Consider the following 18,536-nt stretch of genomic DNA (forward strand, 5'->3'; position numbering starts at 1 on the left):
ACGTCACCGCCCACCATTAAGTCATCGCTCGCCTCCAACACGGGGGCCGATCTGTGCGGTCTGGCCCACTCTCAGCCCCGCGCCTTTATCATACCCCAACCCTCTCCGTGACAGACAGGGCTGATCTCCCCTGCAGCAACCCTCCACACCGCCAGTAAAAGGACAGCAGTGGAAAAAGCCCCCCAGGGCCCGCTGAGGATAGACTCATGAATCAAACATGCGCCCGAAGCTTCCTTCTTATCACCGAGGTCAGTCCGAGCATTAATACGCCATGGCTCAAGGGAGCTACCTACTGTGACCTCCCCCAGTTTCCCTCAACAGAAGGGCACAGTCCTCAGGAGCTGGTCTAGTGAGAGAGGGCCTCCCTCCAACACAGTCACTTCACATTAAGTCCACACACTGAGAGAGAGGGGGGCAACGGAGAAGGATAGAGATGAGAGGGAACAGAAAGGAGTGCAGACATGAAGCATTAAACATCAAACAGACAAAGACGGGGAGAAAAAGAAAAGCAATATTCCTTGGTGCAAAGCTGGGCACGGAGTAACACGTGGGTAAAATCGACTGTGTATACAGACCCTTTCAAACACCACCAATCTTCATTGGCCAGACTGGGTGTGATATATGTGACTGTCTGCCAGCGTAAATTAGGCAGTCCAGCCCGCTGTGTGGTAAAGCATGACGGGGCCGGACAGTGCACTAACTCAGGCGGCCTGGTGCCACGCACACCAGCTTCTCCCTGCTTTGCCGTGCCATAAATCACCAGCTGGGGGAAATGAATCGCTGTCCGTCCGAGCTGGATGCACCAGCTGGCACCGCCATCACCTGACCAGCAGGAGCCCATGCCGACACTGGAGCGGCTGAAATCAAGAAAAATGAGGCATGGAGGCAGACGGAGCCATACCCCTGCGCTCTCTCATTAGTCTCCTCTGGGCTTCCTCCACACTGAGCTCGTCTGAAGTGAAAGGGCACACAAAATATATTTCAAAGTGTCACCTGAGGGGAGAAAAAAAAAAGGGGGGGAAGAAATGATCACCCCTGGTCTCCTCACAAATCTATGTAGAACTGAACTGGCAGACAGTATTAGTGTTTCTGAACCCAGAGACTCTGAGAGACAGCAGGAGGGACTGCAGCTCGGGAAAGTAGAGGAAGCGTGTGGGGGACAGCTTTGTGTTCACTCTTATTTAATGGAGTTATTTTTTATTTTTTTTTACTCAAAGTAATGACTCAACCCTATTGGGGATTCCACTCTGCATTCAGATGTAGTTAACGGAAAAACATGTTGATGAATAGATTTTCACTTTTCAATATTGCTGAGTTGCTGGTGGAGGGCCCACTTATATGCTGACCGCCGCGATTATGAGAAGCTGTGTGGGCGTCAGAACTGAGGCACTCATCAGGAAAATGGGTTGAAATTACATCAATACAGCCACACGGAGAGTTGGAGAGATCTAAAATAATATATACTTGATCCTCTACTATGGACATAAGGTTACTGTTTACCTCTGTCCTGAATTATGGATTCAAAACATTTTTTTGGCACTATTCCTCACTTTATGTTGGAGAAAGCAGTAACGCTGCACTGAAAATCTGAGATGGATACAGTTCCGACACGAAAATAGGTTCTGTGTAAATGAACAGATGCCGGTTAGATTGACATTAAATTTGAGGCTTGTGATACAGCACCGGGTTGCTGCGTGTGATTGGCAAGGGCAATTTCCTGTGAACCCCCACAGCAGTTTTAGGCTAAATTTCATTGGTCCTGCAGCCGTCCCGCGGAGCAGAAAGTCTATCACTGTCTCAGATATAGAGGATTAGCTCCTCTTCCTTGCTCAGATGAATTTGCCCGTCATGGTGTGGTGATGAATGGCAGGAAAGGCTGAGGAAATGTACTGTGGGCTCAATGGAGGCGGCAAGGTGAAGTCTGGGCCTGGCAGCCTGCCCCGGGCCCAGACCTCACTGTGGCCGTGACCTCCCACAGATGTCCAGGTGTACGCTCACGTATCCGCAGCCAGCTCATCAGTCGGCTTCGTCAGTCCGTAATAGACCACGGCATCAGTTTGACATCTGTTTTGACAAGGAATCCGATTCCATCAGCGTGTCTCAAGGTCCCCGGATGCGGCAGATAGTGTCCAGCGCTTCTCCTCCATTCACATGAAAAGGGTATCTTTAAAGGTCAGCTTCTTTAAGCATTCTGCCTCCTGCTTTAAACCAATACATCTGATTTATGCTGAAATGACATTCTACTAAAAAATAAGCTCAAGTCTTTATTAAAACTGAGAAGTTGTTACGGGGCCCTGTTTAATTTATAGAAATGGAATTAAATCGATGTTTTACTGTGCACCGATGCCGAGGTTCAGTTTTTTAAAAAACATTCCCATCATGCCTCTGTGGATGCGTCTCAGTGGCGACGAAAACAAATGCTCTCCATTTCCTGTCCTCTTCTCTGCAGCTGTTACTGTCACCACCTTCCACCCCCAGCCCTACCCGCACCACACCTCCTCCGTTTCAGCTGTAATCATGTAGCCATGCAAATGCTGTGCACTGAGAGGTTCATGTTGCCCTCTCCGGGACATCATTCCCAGCTGCCTGAGCCCTTGAGCTGACCACCCAGGGGGAGGGAGAAGAGGAAGTCATTACTGCTATCACACTCCCTACACTGCCAGACAGCCCCTCCAACTCATAAAGTCCTTGACGACTTCACTAAAACATCCAATTTCAGTCGGACCCCATTTATAATGACAAACAGAAATCAATCACTCTAACCGCTGCACACTCCTCCTGTATCAGCCTGCTTATTTGACTGCCCAAAATGGCACAAAAAAAAAAAAAAGGAATCTTCCCCCCCTCCACCCCAACGCTGGTATCCTATCCACATCTCCGGGATATTCATAATTCATCATCTTCGATTCCTGACATCTGCCACTGATTGTGCCAACGGGTTGGCTGGAATTAAGCACTCATGGGAGCAGCGTTAATGTGCTGGTGGGCCAGCACATGCACCCCGGCTGGGGAGGGGTTGCGGGTTGGATGGAGGATTGAGGCCGAAGCGGCAGGAGCCTTTCACACTCCTAATGTGTAATTAGGAGCCATTTTGGAGCGTTGCCTTCCTGCACTGAAATTAGCTGCCTTTTATTAATCAGGCAGACCAGTTCAATGGCACGATGGGTCTCCCTATAATCTAACACAAATGTTGTTCTTAATTACAGTGGGAGGGGGGGCAGGGCAGAGAAGGACTGCAGCTCCGGTATGATCCCAGTTTCTCGACTGAACATCGACTGCGTCGTAACCTGTCCACACGATTCACTAAAAAATAATATTTCATCAAGAATTCCTCCAGCTTCGGCGTAACAGTCTCCATTTGGCATAAAAGAATGATACTGTACATCATAACAAGGCACAGAAAGCAGAACTCTCAGAGCCATAAGTCCCTGAAATCATTTGCATTTGCCGGATGTCAGCTCCACTTGAACGAGAGATCATACATATTATGTGATTACAAGCACTGGTCCCCCTTCGGAGAGTTAAGTGTTGTGACCCTGACCACGCTCATCAGCGCTGATGCCCTCATGACTACAGATGAGCACTAAATACTTCAGCGCTCATTTTCAGTTTTCTCTTTTCTTCTTTTGTGACACATTCAGTTCAAGTGCACGAAAACGCAGGCCAGGCAAAATAAAAGCCATCCAGCTCGAACCGAACACCTTAAAAGGGAAATCTGCAAGTGTTAAGTCATTCCCCGCTTAAAACGGAAATGAGTGGTAATTTGTCGAAATACTAAAGCCATTTTAATTCATTAGCACATCTTTAAAAATGAATGTTTAGCAGCAAGAGAGAAAAGTACTGAAAAAAAAAAAAACTCCTCCACATTAATAAACAGTCCTTGTGAGTTACACGCCTCTGTAGTCTAGATCAAAAGTGTCCTGTTTGCTTCCTGTTCTAGTGAAATCCTTTCTTTGATCACGGTCCCAGACTTGTTTGTTAATCTAACAGTTGTTTTTTTTATTTATTTTTTTAAAAATGCCCCCTGCAATATAATCCTTCTGTAAGTGAATGCAATCATGCAAAATGACCACTTTGGTGTTTGTAGTGTTTCACAAAGCCAAATGCATATTTATGACTATTGTTGCAGTGCCCGCTATCTCTGTCATCTTCTGCGGAAACGCATAAAACTAAATAAAATATGGCCACATCCTTCAAAAGGATACTCGACTAAAGTTTCTTTTACTGCCAAGGACCCTAACCGCTGATTAACAAACAATCACCGCACAGAGAGGGTACGACGCTAACATGCAGCTGATGATAAAGACCTCCTCTTGTCCTCTGATGGCAATGCAGCAGGACAATCACAACTCTGAGGTCATCCCCGGCTGCGAGGCCGAGGCCCGACTGAGCGTTCGTGGCTGTGTGAGAGGACAGCCTGCCACTCAAGCCGTATTGATAGAATCCAGAGCAAAAATAATCTGATACACGGTCAATGAGCAAAGGTCCTGTCTTATCTCTGCTCGGTTTTCGTCCAGCGGAACAGCCACTGTCACAAAGTATTCACACGGGCACAGACAGCATTTCTGAGAAATGGAAAAATGTCAACACAATTTATGGATATGCGGGAACTGAAGGGCAAACTGTGACTGAATTATACAACACCATTAAACATTTGACACCCACACAGGGAGCCAGAGTCATTTAGCCTTTTTCTCTTTTTTCAAATTAAATGTATAGAATTATATGCTGCGCTATTTTTCCCTCACAGATAACAGGCCTGGTGGGAAATGGTTAAAATTTGACTGATTAGTTCTTAACGTGTGAAATGTCACATGCAAAAATGTTCAGAATAATTCAAAGCAGAGAATCAGTGTCAATGATAAAACATTTTCACATTTTAATTAAAGTATTGACACCAAATTGAAAAAAAAAAAAAAAAATCCACTGAAAAAAGAAAAACAAAACAGAGTATAATACAATACTAGAGTATTAATACTGACAAGGAGCACATTAAGGAAGAACCAGTTTTCATCATGAAATTAAGCATTTTAAGTTGATTTCAGGTTTTCGTAAATGTTTAGCTGCCGATCAAGCGTAGCTGAATTCTTTGTGGTCCAAAGAAGCAGAAAATATTAAGTTAAAAAAATGCCAGAACTACAGCAAATATACTTACACAACGTGTGTGAATGACAAAAACTTCCAATAATTATTTTTGTTGTTTTAAATGAAAGAAACCTCCAACACGATAAGATCACAGTAAGACGGTCAATAAGTGTAGGAGTGTCACCCACTTGATCACAGCATACCTAAAGGCAGAACGGATACAAGCTCAAATCTGGGAGTTTTGCTCGTCTCTTTTCAGAAAGCTCGACAAAAGGTTTTTGACCATTTGACGGCCGATGATGCAGAAACAAGCTGTGAACACAGCAGCGGCATTTTCGTCACAATTCAAGTTGATATAGTGAACTTGTTAGCATTGCACATATCCACTAGATCTGCGACATGAGCGTTCGTTTCGAGGTCCTCTTGTGTCCCCTGAGTATTGTAAGTCCAATATTTACATTCTCTGCAGCCGTTTCGGGTATTTTTCTAAAGGCAGCTGCACGCTGCAGTCAAAAAAAGGGCGCTGGGTGAACCACAACAATGAGGCTGGAGGGCGTAAAACCATAACAGGAAAGCTCAAAGACACTACAAAGCATTGCACAGTCCAGGCATCCACCTCATTTAGTCCTTTTTATTGTAAACATTAATCACCTGTCATTTTAAAATGTGATGATACAGAGCCTTGTCCTCATCACTATGAACAATCAATTAATTAAGGGACAAAGACTTTTGTTTTGTTTTGTTTTTTTTGAGGAAGAAGCTTTAGAAATGGTTGTTATAATAGCAGAGCCGTAGCAGTTGGTGTGTTATAATTAGCATTCAGAGTGAAAGCAGGATCATGTGACTATTGGCAGAGTTCTTAAGTTCTGGCCCAATGGACAGAGAGTAAACTCCACAGGGGACTCCCCAGGGAGCGAGACATGCTGGGTTTGAGAGGGGTTATTGGACTGTGCTGTCTCTCTGACTGTGAGCCACTAGGGACCCGAGGCAGAGGTGCCTGATGGTGCACTGAAGCCTGAGTGTGACACCTGGGCTGTCTGTCACGGCCACAAACACTGACAATGTGACACTTGACAGGATAGGAGTTGAGGCTGCAACACCAGAAGTCAAGACCCAGCTGACAGTTAGGATGAGAGGCGTGCAGTTCAACTCAATAATTTCCCCGACACACTTAAATCCAGGCCTGCTCGTCTCCTTCCTCCTTTCTTCTTCTTCGTCTTCTCCTCTTTCCCTCAGTGTGCATGGCCCTTTAAATAAATCAGGGTGCCGAGGAGGCTGAACCCATCAATTAGAGTCGTCTGATGAGACTGTGTGTGTGTATTAATCAACAGTGTGAGGCGTGTGACAGGCTGAGAAGAGACAGGATGAAGGGCTGCAGTGCCAGAGCGCTTTAAGAGGAGAAATGACGAACAGGCTCTTAAGATGAATTTCTGAGTCTGCATCACTAAACTAAACTGATATCCAATTATGTTCCCCGCATCGACAAGCTAACGGAGCAGCTGCGAGCGGCGAAAGCTCGCGGTGTCAGAATTGGCCAGGCGCAAGGCAGAGAAACCCGGGACCTTGAAGGAGATGTCACAAGGAGGCCGGAGTCAGCCGCTTGAGTGAGCGATGGTCCACACGCTTGCCTGAAAGCATGACATTGCCGAAGGGGGAAAAACACCATTTTATCATTCAGTGCGATTCGCACCCTCTCTCCCTGTCAAACATGCCATATGTCCCCGTCACAGGTCGTCTTGCTGGCTTATCGAGTGTGACAGGGCTATTCACACACTGCTCCCAATCAGACGCCATCTCCTGCAGAAAAAAAAATCACCACTATAGCACAGTGACGGGCTGTCAGGCAGAGGGCACCAACCTCCACAGGGCCTTGGCTGAGAGTCTGCCCATCTGGGGGAAAGGGGGCAAAGGCCAGGGGTTACGACGGGATGGGAGACATGGCGCAGGCATCCACACACGCACGCACCTCGCGCACATACTGTCGACGGTTTACTTTTCAGTCAGAAACAACGCAGAGCTAAACTTTGAACGCGTGTGGCTTTATTTTTAAAATGCTACTTGGGTTCTTATATGTGAAAAAAACAACCATGTCGAGTAGACGTGGAAACCAGAGTGGGGCCACTCGCGCCATTTATAAAACTAAAGCTGAAGTGTTCTGCGGACAACGTGACATTTCACTGGATGATGCAGTAGATCATCGTGACTGTGAAACACATTATTTGCCTGACAGGAAACAGGCGCGAGCGCGAACCTCAACTGGAACTGAGCGCTCGGGGCCTGGTCACCAGCCTATTTCCCTAACCACTAAACCATACAAGTCCCTTATTCATTATGCCGATCGGCGCGACCAGAGGTCACTGAAATCCATATGTATGGCACACAATCACAGGGCTTTGACGGGGAAGATTTGCGTCCCTCAGTGCACTTCTGGAGTCTGCAAATGTTTACTTTGACGCCAAAGAATCTCAGCGGTACTTAGCCACTTGGCTCCAAACACAATAACACTGCAGATGCTGAATATATTCACTAAGTGAGCAATCAGTTGCAAAGTGGGCTGAAAATTACACTTATCCCCCCCATGATGATATGCATAGAGAAATAAATCAGAGAGCAAGAGAAGGAGCAGAGGGGCAAGGGGGAGAAGTGGTATCACCTGATCGGTCTTATCTTAAAAAGCAGCAGGATGTAGCAACTCAACTCTTCAGAAAAAGAGATAGAACCCTCCTGGCATATTTTTATAAGAAAGATTTCTGTGAAATGATTGCTAATCTATGCAAAAAAGCAATCAGTGGCTCATTCATAATGCATGAGCAACGAGATACCAATTTTGCAACGCTTTTGGATTATTAGATGTTATCGTGAATGCAGCAGATGAAATATGAACACTCCTACCTGTCCCGTTGTAATTACATGACTGCAGCGCGGTCCAGAGATCCACAGAGAGAGAGAGAGGGAGGGAGGAGAGCAACGGGAAGAAAGAAACGCACTGAGAGGCAGACAGACCTTTAGATAGAACATCCATTACTATCCGACTGCAGATAGCACTAGATGGGAATATTTGTTTCTAACAGCTTTATGTATCCATTTGTGCCATGATTTATCAACCTAAAAGCTGTGGTTTTAAGTACATCTGGCTGACATTTTAATGGTCCATCAATCACACAATGTCATGTGATAACATTTTGAGATCATCCTCCCCTCCTGCCTCTGAGAAAGAAAAAAAAAAGAAAAAGAAAAAGGAAAAAAAAAGGAATCCAATAAATTGGCTGCAATCCCGAGGAAACGATGGGACCTTATTTCGAATTCAAAGCAAGTTCAGAGTATGAATGTTAGATAAGCTGGTTCTCAAATTAATGCAAATCAAATTTCATTTATGGGATGTTTTTGTTCTATATAGACCCTCATGTGCTGAATGTATTTCTGTTCCAGTGTTTAAACTGCAGTTTAAACATCCCTGCTTGGATTATTCGATTCTTCTTATTATTTTTTTATAATTTACTGCAAAGATTTCTTAAAGTAGAAAGAGTTTCTTGTGCAAGAGACGTACATATCATGAACCAAAAGGTTTAAAATGGCTCCTCTTTGATACAGAAATTAGAAAAATTCTGCAAAAATACTGGAAATATCCTTTTTTTTTTCTCGTTCATCCACTAAAGCAATACAGATCAGAAGAGTTTAACAACACTCTTTCACATTCAACTGGTCCCATGTGAGACGCAGACGGGCAGAATGCAGCACAGCCTCCCCTCTTACTTCTTCTGTTTAAACATAGAAGAAGAAAAAAAAAAACGACTCCCTTCTTTTAACCGAGTGTTAACGTGTCTGGATAGCACCTGGAAGCCTTGTGAAAAGCGCTGACAGATTTCATACTTCTACATTCTAGGCAACTTCGACACAAGGGATTTGCTCTTAAAACGGAGCACAGCAAGGATGAAGGGTGGTATAAAAATCAATGAGGCTTTTCAAAGGCAACATGAAAAACCAGCGCCTTAGCCTGCAATTAAACAAGAGCGCTCCTGGCACTGAGGGATGACAGAGTATGTTGCAGGTGCCCTCAACTTCACAGGATCAATTACGGGATCAATACTGTGACATGATACAAAGCGTGATGGAGCTGGGACGTGGGCCGCCGGTTGCTCCGTGTCATGTGTTTCAGATGTTTATTATAATACAGCTCAAGCAAGTCTATCCACTGTGGGCCCATTTATAAACATGAAAGAAGCCCCGTGCTAGACCAAACAGATGGGCCAGGTGGAAACCTCATTCGAAATATTTTGTCTAAGTTGAGGAAAGGTTCGGGGAGGAGATGGGGGGTGGCCCCAGGAAGAGTCACAAAATGAATGTGAGATGATGAGCAGGCCATGAAAGCAAAAAATAAAATGTATAAGCAGGTAAAGGAGAATCATAAAGTCAGATGTGAGCGATGTGTATTAGGAATTAGCTACAGGTGATCGCAGACAAATGAATTCTGCAGCAAGAACACGTCATTTCTACAAATGTCGGAAACGTAAAAAGTCTTCCCCCCGTTCTCTGACAGCACCCTCACACCCTGCCGTCTTAATCGGACCCCTGCTACCAACACTGTCCGACAACCCCCACTTACCGAAAGGGCAAACACCCCCAGGAGGATTATACAGCTCATCGTGACAGAGAGGAGCTCATGATGTTGATGTTGCCTCTGTCACCGCGTCTGTATAAAAAGCTGGGGAGAGAGGACGGGCGCGGAAGCAGTCCCCGCTGTGGCCGATTCCAACGCGACATAAAATGTAACGAACACAAGCAATTTTCCCCACACGTCGACAAACTGTGATGTAGAGACAAACTGCGATCTGCGTACGTGAATGCAAATGCTCTCTGTAGGAAGTCATACACCAAATCCCCTTTAGCGAAACCAGTGGACATCGGCAACATGATATCTTGTCAGTCAGGGCTAATTCTGTATTCAAACTTAATGGCTCCTGACAAGCATTTCACCCGTCGACAGGGGACCAGAGGGAATGTGCCACATTGAGCATGACCACTCAGCAAATTCACATTTAGCATTTTATTCCTCCTGCTTGGACAAAATGAATAATTCATCCTTGATCCTCTCACATTGATCCATCCAGACAAAACTCCCTAAAACCCCGAGACGTCAAATGATTTGTACGTCTCCCGCCTCACTGCTGGGAGACGGCGCACCGGTTTCACCGTATCTCTCAAATTCTGACACATTCCCTCAAACCTTGACCCCCTTTCCCCACTCGCTCCGTTATCTGGAATAATCTCGGGCCCTCCTTAGATTTTATTCATCAGAGCAGAAAGAAGCAGGCGCTGACATTGATATATATATATATATATATATATATATATATAAAAAAAATACCATATGTGCCTCACAGGGGTAAAAGGACTGACGGAGAGAACGAGACGGAAAAGAAAAAGAGGGGCTTCGGATAAAACCGGCTCGGTTTTCTCCCTCTTGTCCCCCCTCATCAATGCCATTTCAATTGAAAAGCGCAGTGGTAATTAAATTCCAGCAGGGGTTAGGGGCAACTGTGCGGCATGCTGACGGGGGGGCCGCCCTGACATAAAGATGACACAATTCAAGAGGACAGAGGGGGCGCCAGGCAGAAAGGGAGGGAGGGGTGACAAATGTCGTTTATTCGCGTACACTGCCAGATTTGTACTACTCAATCTTCCTGACATTTAAAAAATAGAAAATGAAATGGATATTCAAACTCAGCTGAATCCCACAATGACCTTTTCTCCAAATCAGGGATATTCTGAACAGATCCGTCTTCTGTATCTGCGGCATTTGCAGAATATTTTTTTTTTGTAATGCTTAGGAGGATGAGCGATTAGGTGGAGAAGAATTTAGGGGAAAGCTGGTGTGTTAGTGTGTGTTAGAGTGTGCACGTGTGCGCCTCCCTCTCCGCAAACGTGTGACTCAGAAGGACACCGCTCGCTGTTGATTCATATTATTGTGGCGCTAATCCAGTGCTCCAGAGAGGCCACACACTGCTGCTCCCCCTCTTTCCCCATTCTCTGTGAGCAAAACAACACAGCCGGTTAGTCTTTAAAAGCAGAAATAAATACAGCGCAAAGCTATTAGAATTTTAAGACGTCTCTTTGTTTTCAGAATCATTTTAGATTCCTTCCTTCGTGCTTCATGTGCAGCGACATGCATCAGTCTTGACAATTATAATTCACCACAGTCAAGGGTTGACATTACATGTGAATCGTTCTCTGAATACATTTAAGGCGTTATGATTTTCTGACTGCCTTTAAAAACACTCCTGGAGAACGGTCGCTCGCATTCTTGCTGTTATCTAACGTTGCATGTTACCACACCAGGAGTACTGACCGTCCACTGGATTAAAAAAGGTAGAACCTGCTGCTGTAAACATTTAGAGGAAGACACAACTTAATTAAGCCAGAGCTTCTTTTCCACATTAATCAACTTTATCAGAGCCTCTTACCTTAAACCGTTTTATGAGTGCCATTTGTGCAATTATGATGCCACCTAGTGGCCAAAGATCTCAGCGCACAGGCAATTTCTCCCATAGTTCATTTAAACTCAGATGTTAAGAAGATAAATTAAACCAAAAACACACAAAAGAGCTGCTATGGTTAATTTCAAGCATTTTTCAGTCTGGAATATCTTGATTAGCAACCAAGGATGTTCTGTCCTTCTCCACTCAGTCTGAAATATTCCATTTAGGACACTTTATTAGTTCAGAATGATCAGGTCTTGAGGTGTTCTCTCGTTCATCCACGGGTCTCAGTATCGATTTAAAATCTCCAGAATTTCCTCTTTAACAGAGACGGTAGAGTGCTGCTGGACACCTGGTCCACCAATACTCGTTTCCCAGCAGTCAAAGCCGCAGTCTCTCAAGTCCTGCGCTGTACTCTGGACAACCGAGGAGTCTGTTTCTATAAAGTAAGCAAGTCATAATAAAGTCATGTCAGAAAAGGTCAAAAAACAAAGAGGTTTTGCAGTCGAACAGAACAGCTGTTTGTTAATTCATACGTAATTTTGTGTGTGTAAATAAAGAGGTTGCTACAAAAACCACTATTCCTTTCAGTCTGTGAATTGTGTGAATGTACCAAATATTGGGTCCTTCCCTGCTATTTGCTGCCACACCCAGGAAACGCACAAGATGAAGGACACAGCCTCACAATAATACTGACTCCAACCACACTTGAAAATGTAAAGCTACAGATGTAATCTTTTAAATGGAAAGATAAAATAACTCAGTGCTCCCTCCCTTAACACAAAGGGCTTTCCAGTAAAGGCTCTGAGAGCTGTGGCACTTGGAAATAACTCCACGCAGACAGAACCGCTTGCTAAGAGAACAAATAAAGAACATTTAGAAATATTTGTAAGATTTAAAACTTATTATAAGGAAAAGACTTAACTTTGCTTGTTTGCCAAAGAGAGACAACATTTTCTTAAAACCAGCCACACACTTCACGTGCAGCCTTCTCATCATTTGCTGCCTCTCAAATCAGAGTAAGAGTAAGGGAGCGTTTGAGGAAATAGGAACATTTGCTAACAGCAGGAGTTTGACAGTTTGGCTCATCTAACCGAGTTCATTAAACACAAATCATAGGTGGTGCCAGAGAGAGGTTTGGGGGTGCTGTAGCAACCCCTGGACTAGCCCCACCCAGCACTCCCAAAGAAATGAATGTTGTCTATTTTAAAATGTTAACGTGGACCTACTCTAATGTATAAAATTAATTATTAAACAGATCACTTTAGACTAAAAAAACCTGACCTGATTTTGCCAATGGACGCAAAACAAAATGAACTTTATGTTACCCAGATGACATTTTTTTAGTGTATAATTAGCAATGGGTTGTATAACAACAGATTATGTCTTGCTCCACGGACGTCCAAATGCGGTGACTGAAATTAGTTTCATTAGAATCACAAATTACAGTGGGAATCTAATGAGGTTAATGCAGGTAAGCAGAGTTTTTCTTGTGGGTCAGCACTGTGGACTCTTGAAGGGAGAGACGCCTTGGGCAGCAACATAATCACTGATGCCTTTGTGCACAGCCACAACAACACACGTATAAGTCTATTTTTTATAAGGACTTAGACATTTACTAGTTAATATGTATCATTTTTTTTCCATCTGTGGCCTGTTATTATGTGTGCATTCATTGATTGGAGCACAAATGTCTGACTCCTTAGAGTATGCTCCTTCATGTAAAATTAGGTGCACTCATTGTGTTTAAGCCCAGTCTGTGGCATTGTGTGAATTTTTTTTAAAAATTTGTTTTAGGCTTGTGTACCTTACACCTATTTTCCTTGAGCTGAAGGTCTCACTTTGTGTTTAACACAGAATCACGTTGGCTAACATTGAACGAAACACTGATAAGGCAAACACGAAATAAAAACTAGTCTACAGCACCTGGTCTCAGAAGTGTGATGCCGCAGCCTCCTCCTCCTGCGCCTGTTAGCTTGCTGTGGAGCCCTCTGGCCAATGTGACGCGGCACAGCGTGTCCAGGGCAGGGTGCCCCACACCCATCACATTCAGGTGGTGCTGGTTGATGTCAATGAGCTCCTATAAATGATGTGACACAGCCGCAGTTAATACCCGTTGAAGCTGGCAAAGAACTGGTGGATACGAATATTTTACTTTAAAAAAAGAAACTTGGTATCGTACATTAAGCACCGATTTACACAATCTACTAATATTTTGCACCTCTAGGATATTGTAGTGCTCTCCAGTGATGGGTTCACAGGTCATGTCTGAGAGGACTTTCTCACAAGTGCAGGAAATGGCATCGACCGAGTCAAGCACAGGGGTCACGATGGAGGGAAACTATAAGAGGGAAAACAGATAGGAAACTTCCAGCACCACTTGTTCACAGAAATGCAAAACAACACATATCGTTGTGTTTTGAAAATCTTATCAGTTTTATCAATCAAATGGATAAACTGTCAAAAAAAAAATTAAAAAATGGCAGGCGCGACTTTGGTTGCGCTCCAGCTCCATCACAAAAACCGCCACAGCACCATCCAGACCCATCCACACACGTCTGAGACGGAAATCTGCACACCTGCTGGTGTCACCAAGGCAACAGGACACAGGGGTGCTGGCTAAGAGTTTAATTTTAATATTTTATGAAGGCACTCAACGGTATGCTCTGGAGTATCTGCCATGCAAAAGCGTCGTCCATTATATTAATTACAGTGGCGGCAAGTAACACATGAGGGAGGAAGAAACCATTTAGTACCTTGTTAATTTTGTCCTTCACCCCGGCAACAAGTACCTTGGTGCTACGTGGTACTTTGGTGTTAGTGAGGAGGATTCTTAATAACGGCACCCTGGAAATAAAGCAGACAGATTACAGAGTTCAGACAGACACTGGTCCACTAATGTTAATGCGCTGTTATTATTGTCATTATTTGTTCTCTGTGTACAAAAACTACCCCACTGATTTTATAAATGGATTTAAATGAAATGAATTTTGAAAGTGTTAATCAGCACCTGCTTAGCGGTATTATCTTTCCGGCCAAGAATCTCAGCATGCCCCCTGCATAAAGAAAAAGCAAAATCATTAAAGAGATAATCATCGCATGATAATGAACTGTGGTGGTTCAGTCCTGCGACGTTTCTATTAATGGGTGTTGTGTGTAAACAGAAGGCGCTATAGCGCCATATGCACTGTGCCGTATGCTGGATCATTTCAAGCCTCACCCCATGTTCCTACAGCGTTGTCTACTCCTGAAGGATTGCCATGGATGATCGTCTCCCCCTGGAAAGCCCAACTGTTGATCAGCTCCAAGTCCTCCTGACACCATCTGCAGTCATTTTAAATGAAGAACTTTGAAGCACAGCAAATCCTCTCAGGTCTTCTACCCGCCTCACTTAACTACTTCCCATAACACTGTTAAAAGGCTGTTTGTTCACTTAATGTTAATTGAGATGCTCATTGTGATAATGCAATCTGATTTTGAAGCACTATATCCCACAGCAGCAGCATACTGACAATACATCCAAACATTTGTGTAAATGTTTGCGAAAAAAAAAAGATTTCAGCTAAAAAGATTCTACATCTCACATTTGCATATTTGCATATCTATAAAGACAGAAACAGATTTAAAAAATAGATTATAGACTGTATTATGTTGCGGTTTCGTTTTTGTGAAACGATTTATACTGTATCAAGTACTATCTATACATGCTTCTTAGTTTGTAGACCTGCAATATTAAAATATTATTATCAAGCCTAAAGTTCTGTTTGTGCAAAACAGTGTCTCACAGCACCACCTGCACTTAAAACGAGGTCATTACCTGGCGGTGTGATCCCACTCTTTGAGAGGACATGGGATTGCTCCGCTTGCACAGAGCAGAGCTGCAGCTACAGACACCGAGAAGGCCGCACTCGAGCCCAGTCCGGCGCCAGTCGGCAGCTCCGACCACACAGACAGCGTCAGGCTGGGCAGCTCACTGAGAAAATAATCACAGAGACTGAGCTTCTATTTGTGTATGACTTAAATAGGGCATTATTACAGTTGTTTAACAGATTACTAGAGGTAATTGCAATAACTGATATGATAATTGTGTCAGGATAAAAGTATTTAATGTGCAGGCTACAGGCGTTTGCAACTGCATCCTCAAAATGAGAAACAACACACAACCTTTTAGCATTGCTATTCATTTACTAATATTAATAGATGGTTCTCATTTACTCAGTGGCTGTCTATTGTGGTGAAAGCATGAAACTATCAAGTAAGTAACATGTCATCACAATTCATTATTTAGAATTATGTTAACTGGTGTAATTACGGTATAGAGGTTGTGTAATCCACACCCTAACGTATGCAACAGAAACTTACTTGACACTTCTGTCAGCGTCTGTCAGGGAAGCTGCTTTCGGGCAGAAAGGAGAATACTCTAAACTAATTGTCCGGCTCTTCTCTCGGGGGGAAAACACATCCAGACTTGTTAAAGGGTGCAGAGGGGCTCAGTGCCAGACTCTCATTAGTGGCCATCCTGTCAGAACCCATCACCTCTCTGAGACACGCCAGCACTGTGTCAGTGCCGATTAAGCTTCCCAACAACCTGAAGCTAACGTTCCCCGCTTCCCATCCATCCTGTTCACAGCTGCTGGAGCTGCTAAGACTAACACCCAACCTTTCTGACTCTCCCTCTCTTTGCCATCTTCATTTAGAAGAGGAGGGTTTTCTTTTTATTTTTTTTTTAACAGAACGTGATAGACATAAGCTGAACTATAGAGAATATCATATATTATCAATGAAGGTGTCTCAGTGCAGACAGGAGCAGAAGTCATTGTGTGGAAAAAAATGTAATGTAAAGCAAGTAACCCCACTATGATATAATTTAGTACATATACTATGCTACACAAGATAAACAGCACAGATTTTCCTGATTTAATATTAACTATGTTGTTGTAGCACACAAATGTTAAATGTGGGTCAAACATGCGGTGACTTTTCCACGAGGTAGAGAAATTTTGTCATTCTACAGCTGCACACTTTGCCTGCAACACCTACAGGTAGAGAAAGTAATAGCTCTTGCCATTTTAAGTTGCACCACCTCCAGGTAACAAGTGTTGCTTTTCGGCTTTCAATTAATTTCATTTTTGTTTAAGTTTGTGTCTTTTATTTAATGATTAATTGTTAATAGAAATGACTCATTACACTATTTCACATAACCAGTGCATTTTTAAAAAAAAACTTTTGATGGGATTTAACTGTGAGACACTCTCAGATCTGATGTGGTCCCCCTTGTAGCTACTGATCTGAAACAGGTGGCACAGCAGTTTTGGAGTCGAGTAATATTTAATGGCCCTGGTTTCTGGATTGCTTTACATATATATATCTGTAATTTGGGTTTTGTGCTCATCTGAAAACTGTCTCACCTTGACCCGAACAGCGAGACGTAGATGTAAAAGAAGGCTATGAGGGCCATTTTGGAAGGATCCAAGTTTCCATTGGTTGCACCAACAAATTCACGCAGTTTCCTCACAAGTTCAGCATCCAGACGTTGCACCTCGTCCCTCTTACCTATTGACATATCACAGCAATACACACTTTAGTATGTAGGCAGGTGTATAAAATAAGGAGTAGTGTTTATTAAGAATTGCCCAGTGAGGTAGTAATTCATTCATATGACAAAAAGATCAAAGTTTGACACCAACATAACATCCTGGCGTGTTTAAGACAGTACAAGGGGATTCGTGGCTGCAGCAAAACTCCAGAAACTCATAACTTGAATAGTGTTGCAGTCAAGTCTTCTCATTGTAGTGGCAATGTCTGCGTTGACAAAGCCTATATAGTACGTTCGTCACCCACCTATGTCACATCCCCACACTCACTCAACCATCCTAACCTTATTTTCCTAGCATACATTTGACTGTAACTAGTGACTGCACGTGCAATTGCTGCAGTTGATAAATGAATTAATAACAAGTCAAAATATTTGCATGCCGAAGAAAAAAGGGGGTGAAACCAGAGCCCAGTGCAACCAGTGCTGAATTGTCACTTACCACAGGAAGAAGGGACAAGCTGTTTGAGATCAGACAGCTCGCAGCTGAAGAATGTGTCAATATTGGGGAGGTTGATGCAAACTTTGCCAGAAGTGGTGGCCTTCAGCCGCAAATATGTCCTCAGGTTCAAACTCACAGCGAGAGCCACCTGCAAGGAAAAGCCACAACAGAACAAGCAAAGGATCAATAAAAGATCCCTTTTTGACATATAAAACTTAACTGGTGTACGTTTATCGATGCTACTACAAATTTGAACGTGCTTTCCTTATAATGTAATATGCATCAACTATCTGTAGAGCAGTGTGAGGAAATGAGGAGAAAATACAGATTCTTGGAGGGAAGTATGAGGAGTCTCGTTAGTCCACAAACCAGTATCATATTCACGCTTTTGCTGACATAATAGTTGATGCACCAATTTCATAGATTATAATAGTCATCCTCATAGATTACCTTTCCGTGAACAACTGCGTGCTCTCCGTGGAGAATCGCCTTCCCAGGAGCAGACACGAACAAGTCCTTAACGTACATTTCTGTAAGTTTCCAAAGTATAAACTGTGTGCAGCGCTGGACACCTGGACACCTGGACACCTTCGACTTTAACTTTTCACTGACAGTATTACTGTTAGCTAGCTTATCTAATGTTAATCCGCTGAACCTGCAACGAGCAGTCGACAGTCCGCGCCCGCAACTCTGTGCTTTTTCACAAACGAACGATAAATATCAGGAGTTTAAAAAAACATTTTTATAATCAAACAAGAAAGAGATGCCTTCAGAACAAACTCTCCTCAATGTAGCGCGTTAAAAACACAGCTGACACACAGGACGAGTGACGAACCCAGTTGTGACTTCCGCTGTCCAATCAGCGTCGCAGCTGGTTGAATATATTTTCTTCTGACCAATCAGCGTCCTGCATTCGCTCATCGCCTGGTGAGTTGACCAA

At 43.6% G+C, this 18,536-nt stretch overlaps 1 protein-coding gene across 1 annotated transcript; it reads right to left on the reverse strand.

The window, feature by feature from the left end:
- Positions 1-10,709: 10,709 nt before the first annotated feature.
- On the reverse strand, positions 10,710-18,421 carry mvk (mevalonate kinase). Its single transcript, XM_047591943.1, has 10 exons — positions 18,047-18,421; positions 17,597-17,744; positions 16,970-17,114; positions 15,379-15,534; positions 14,782-14,885; positions 14,572-14,617; positions 14,318-14,408; positions 13,783-13,902; positions 13,488-13,641; positions 10,710-12,000 (listed from the first exon to the last, which is right to left on the reverse strand). The coding sequence occupies exons 1-10, from the start codon at positions 18,122-18,124 to the stop codon at positions 11,849-11,851; spliced, it is 1,194 nt and encodes a 397-aa protein (XP_047447899.1). The 5' UTR covers positions 18,125-18,421; the 3' UTR covers positions 10,710-11,848.
- Between the last annotated feature and the right edge of the window lie 115 nt (positions 18,422-18,536).

Source organism: Mugil cephalus, chromosome 8 (genome assembly GCF_022458985.1).
Source record: "Mugil cephalus isolate CIBA_MC_2020 chromosome 8, CIBA_Mcephalus_1.1, whole genome shotgun sequence".
Lineage (NCBI taxonomy): Eukaryota > Metazoa > Chordata > Actinopteri > Mugiliformes > Mugilidae > Mugil > Mugil cephalus.

Excerpts from the sequence above, each read along its gene's own strand:
- mvk (XM_047591943.1), bottom strand. The coding sequence starts at position 18,124 with ATGTACGTTAAGGACTTGTTCGTGTCTGCTCCTGGGAAGGCGATTCTC. Across the intron at positions 14,618-14,781 it reads CAACGCTGTAGGAACATGGG|GGGGCATGCTGAGATTCTTG; the intron begins GTGAGGCTTGAA and ends TTCTTTATGCAG. Across the intron at positions 14,409-14,571 it reads AAGATAATACCGCTAAGCAG|GGTGCCGTTATTAAGAATCC; the intron begins GTGCTGATTAAC and ends CTTTATTTCCAG.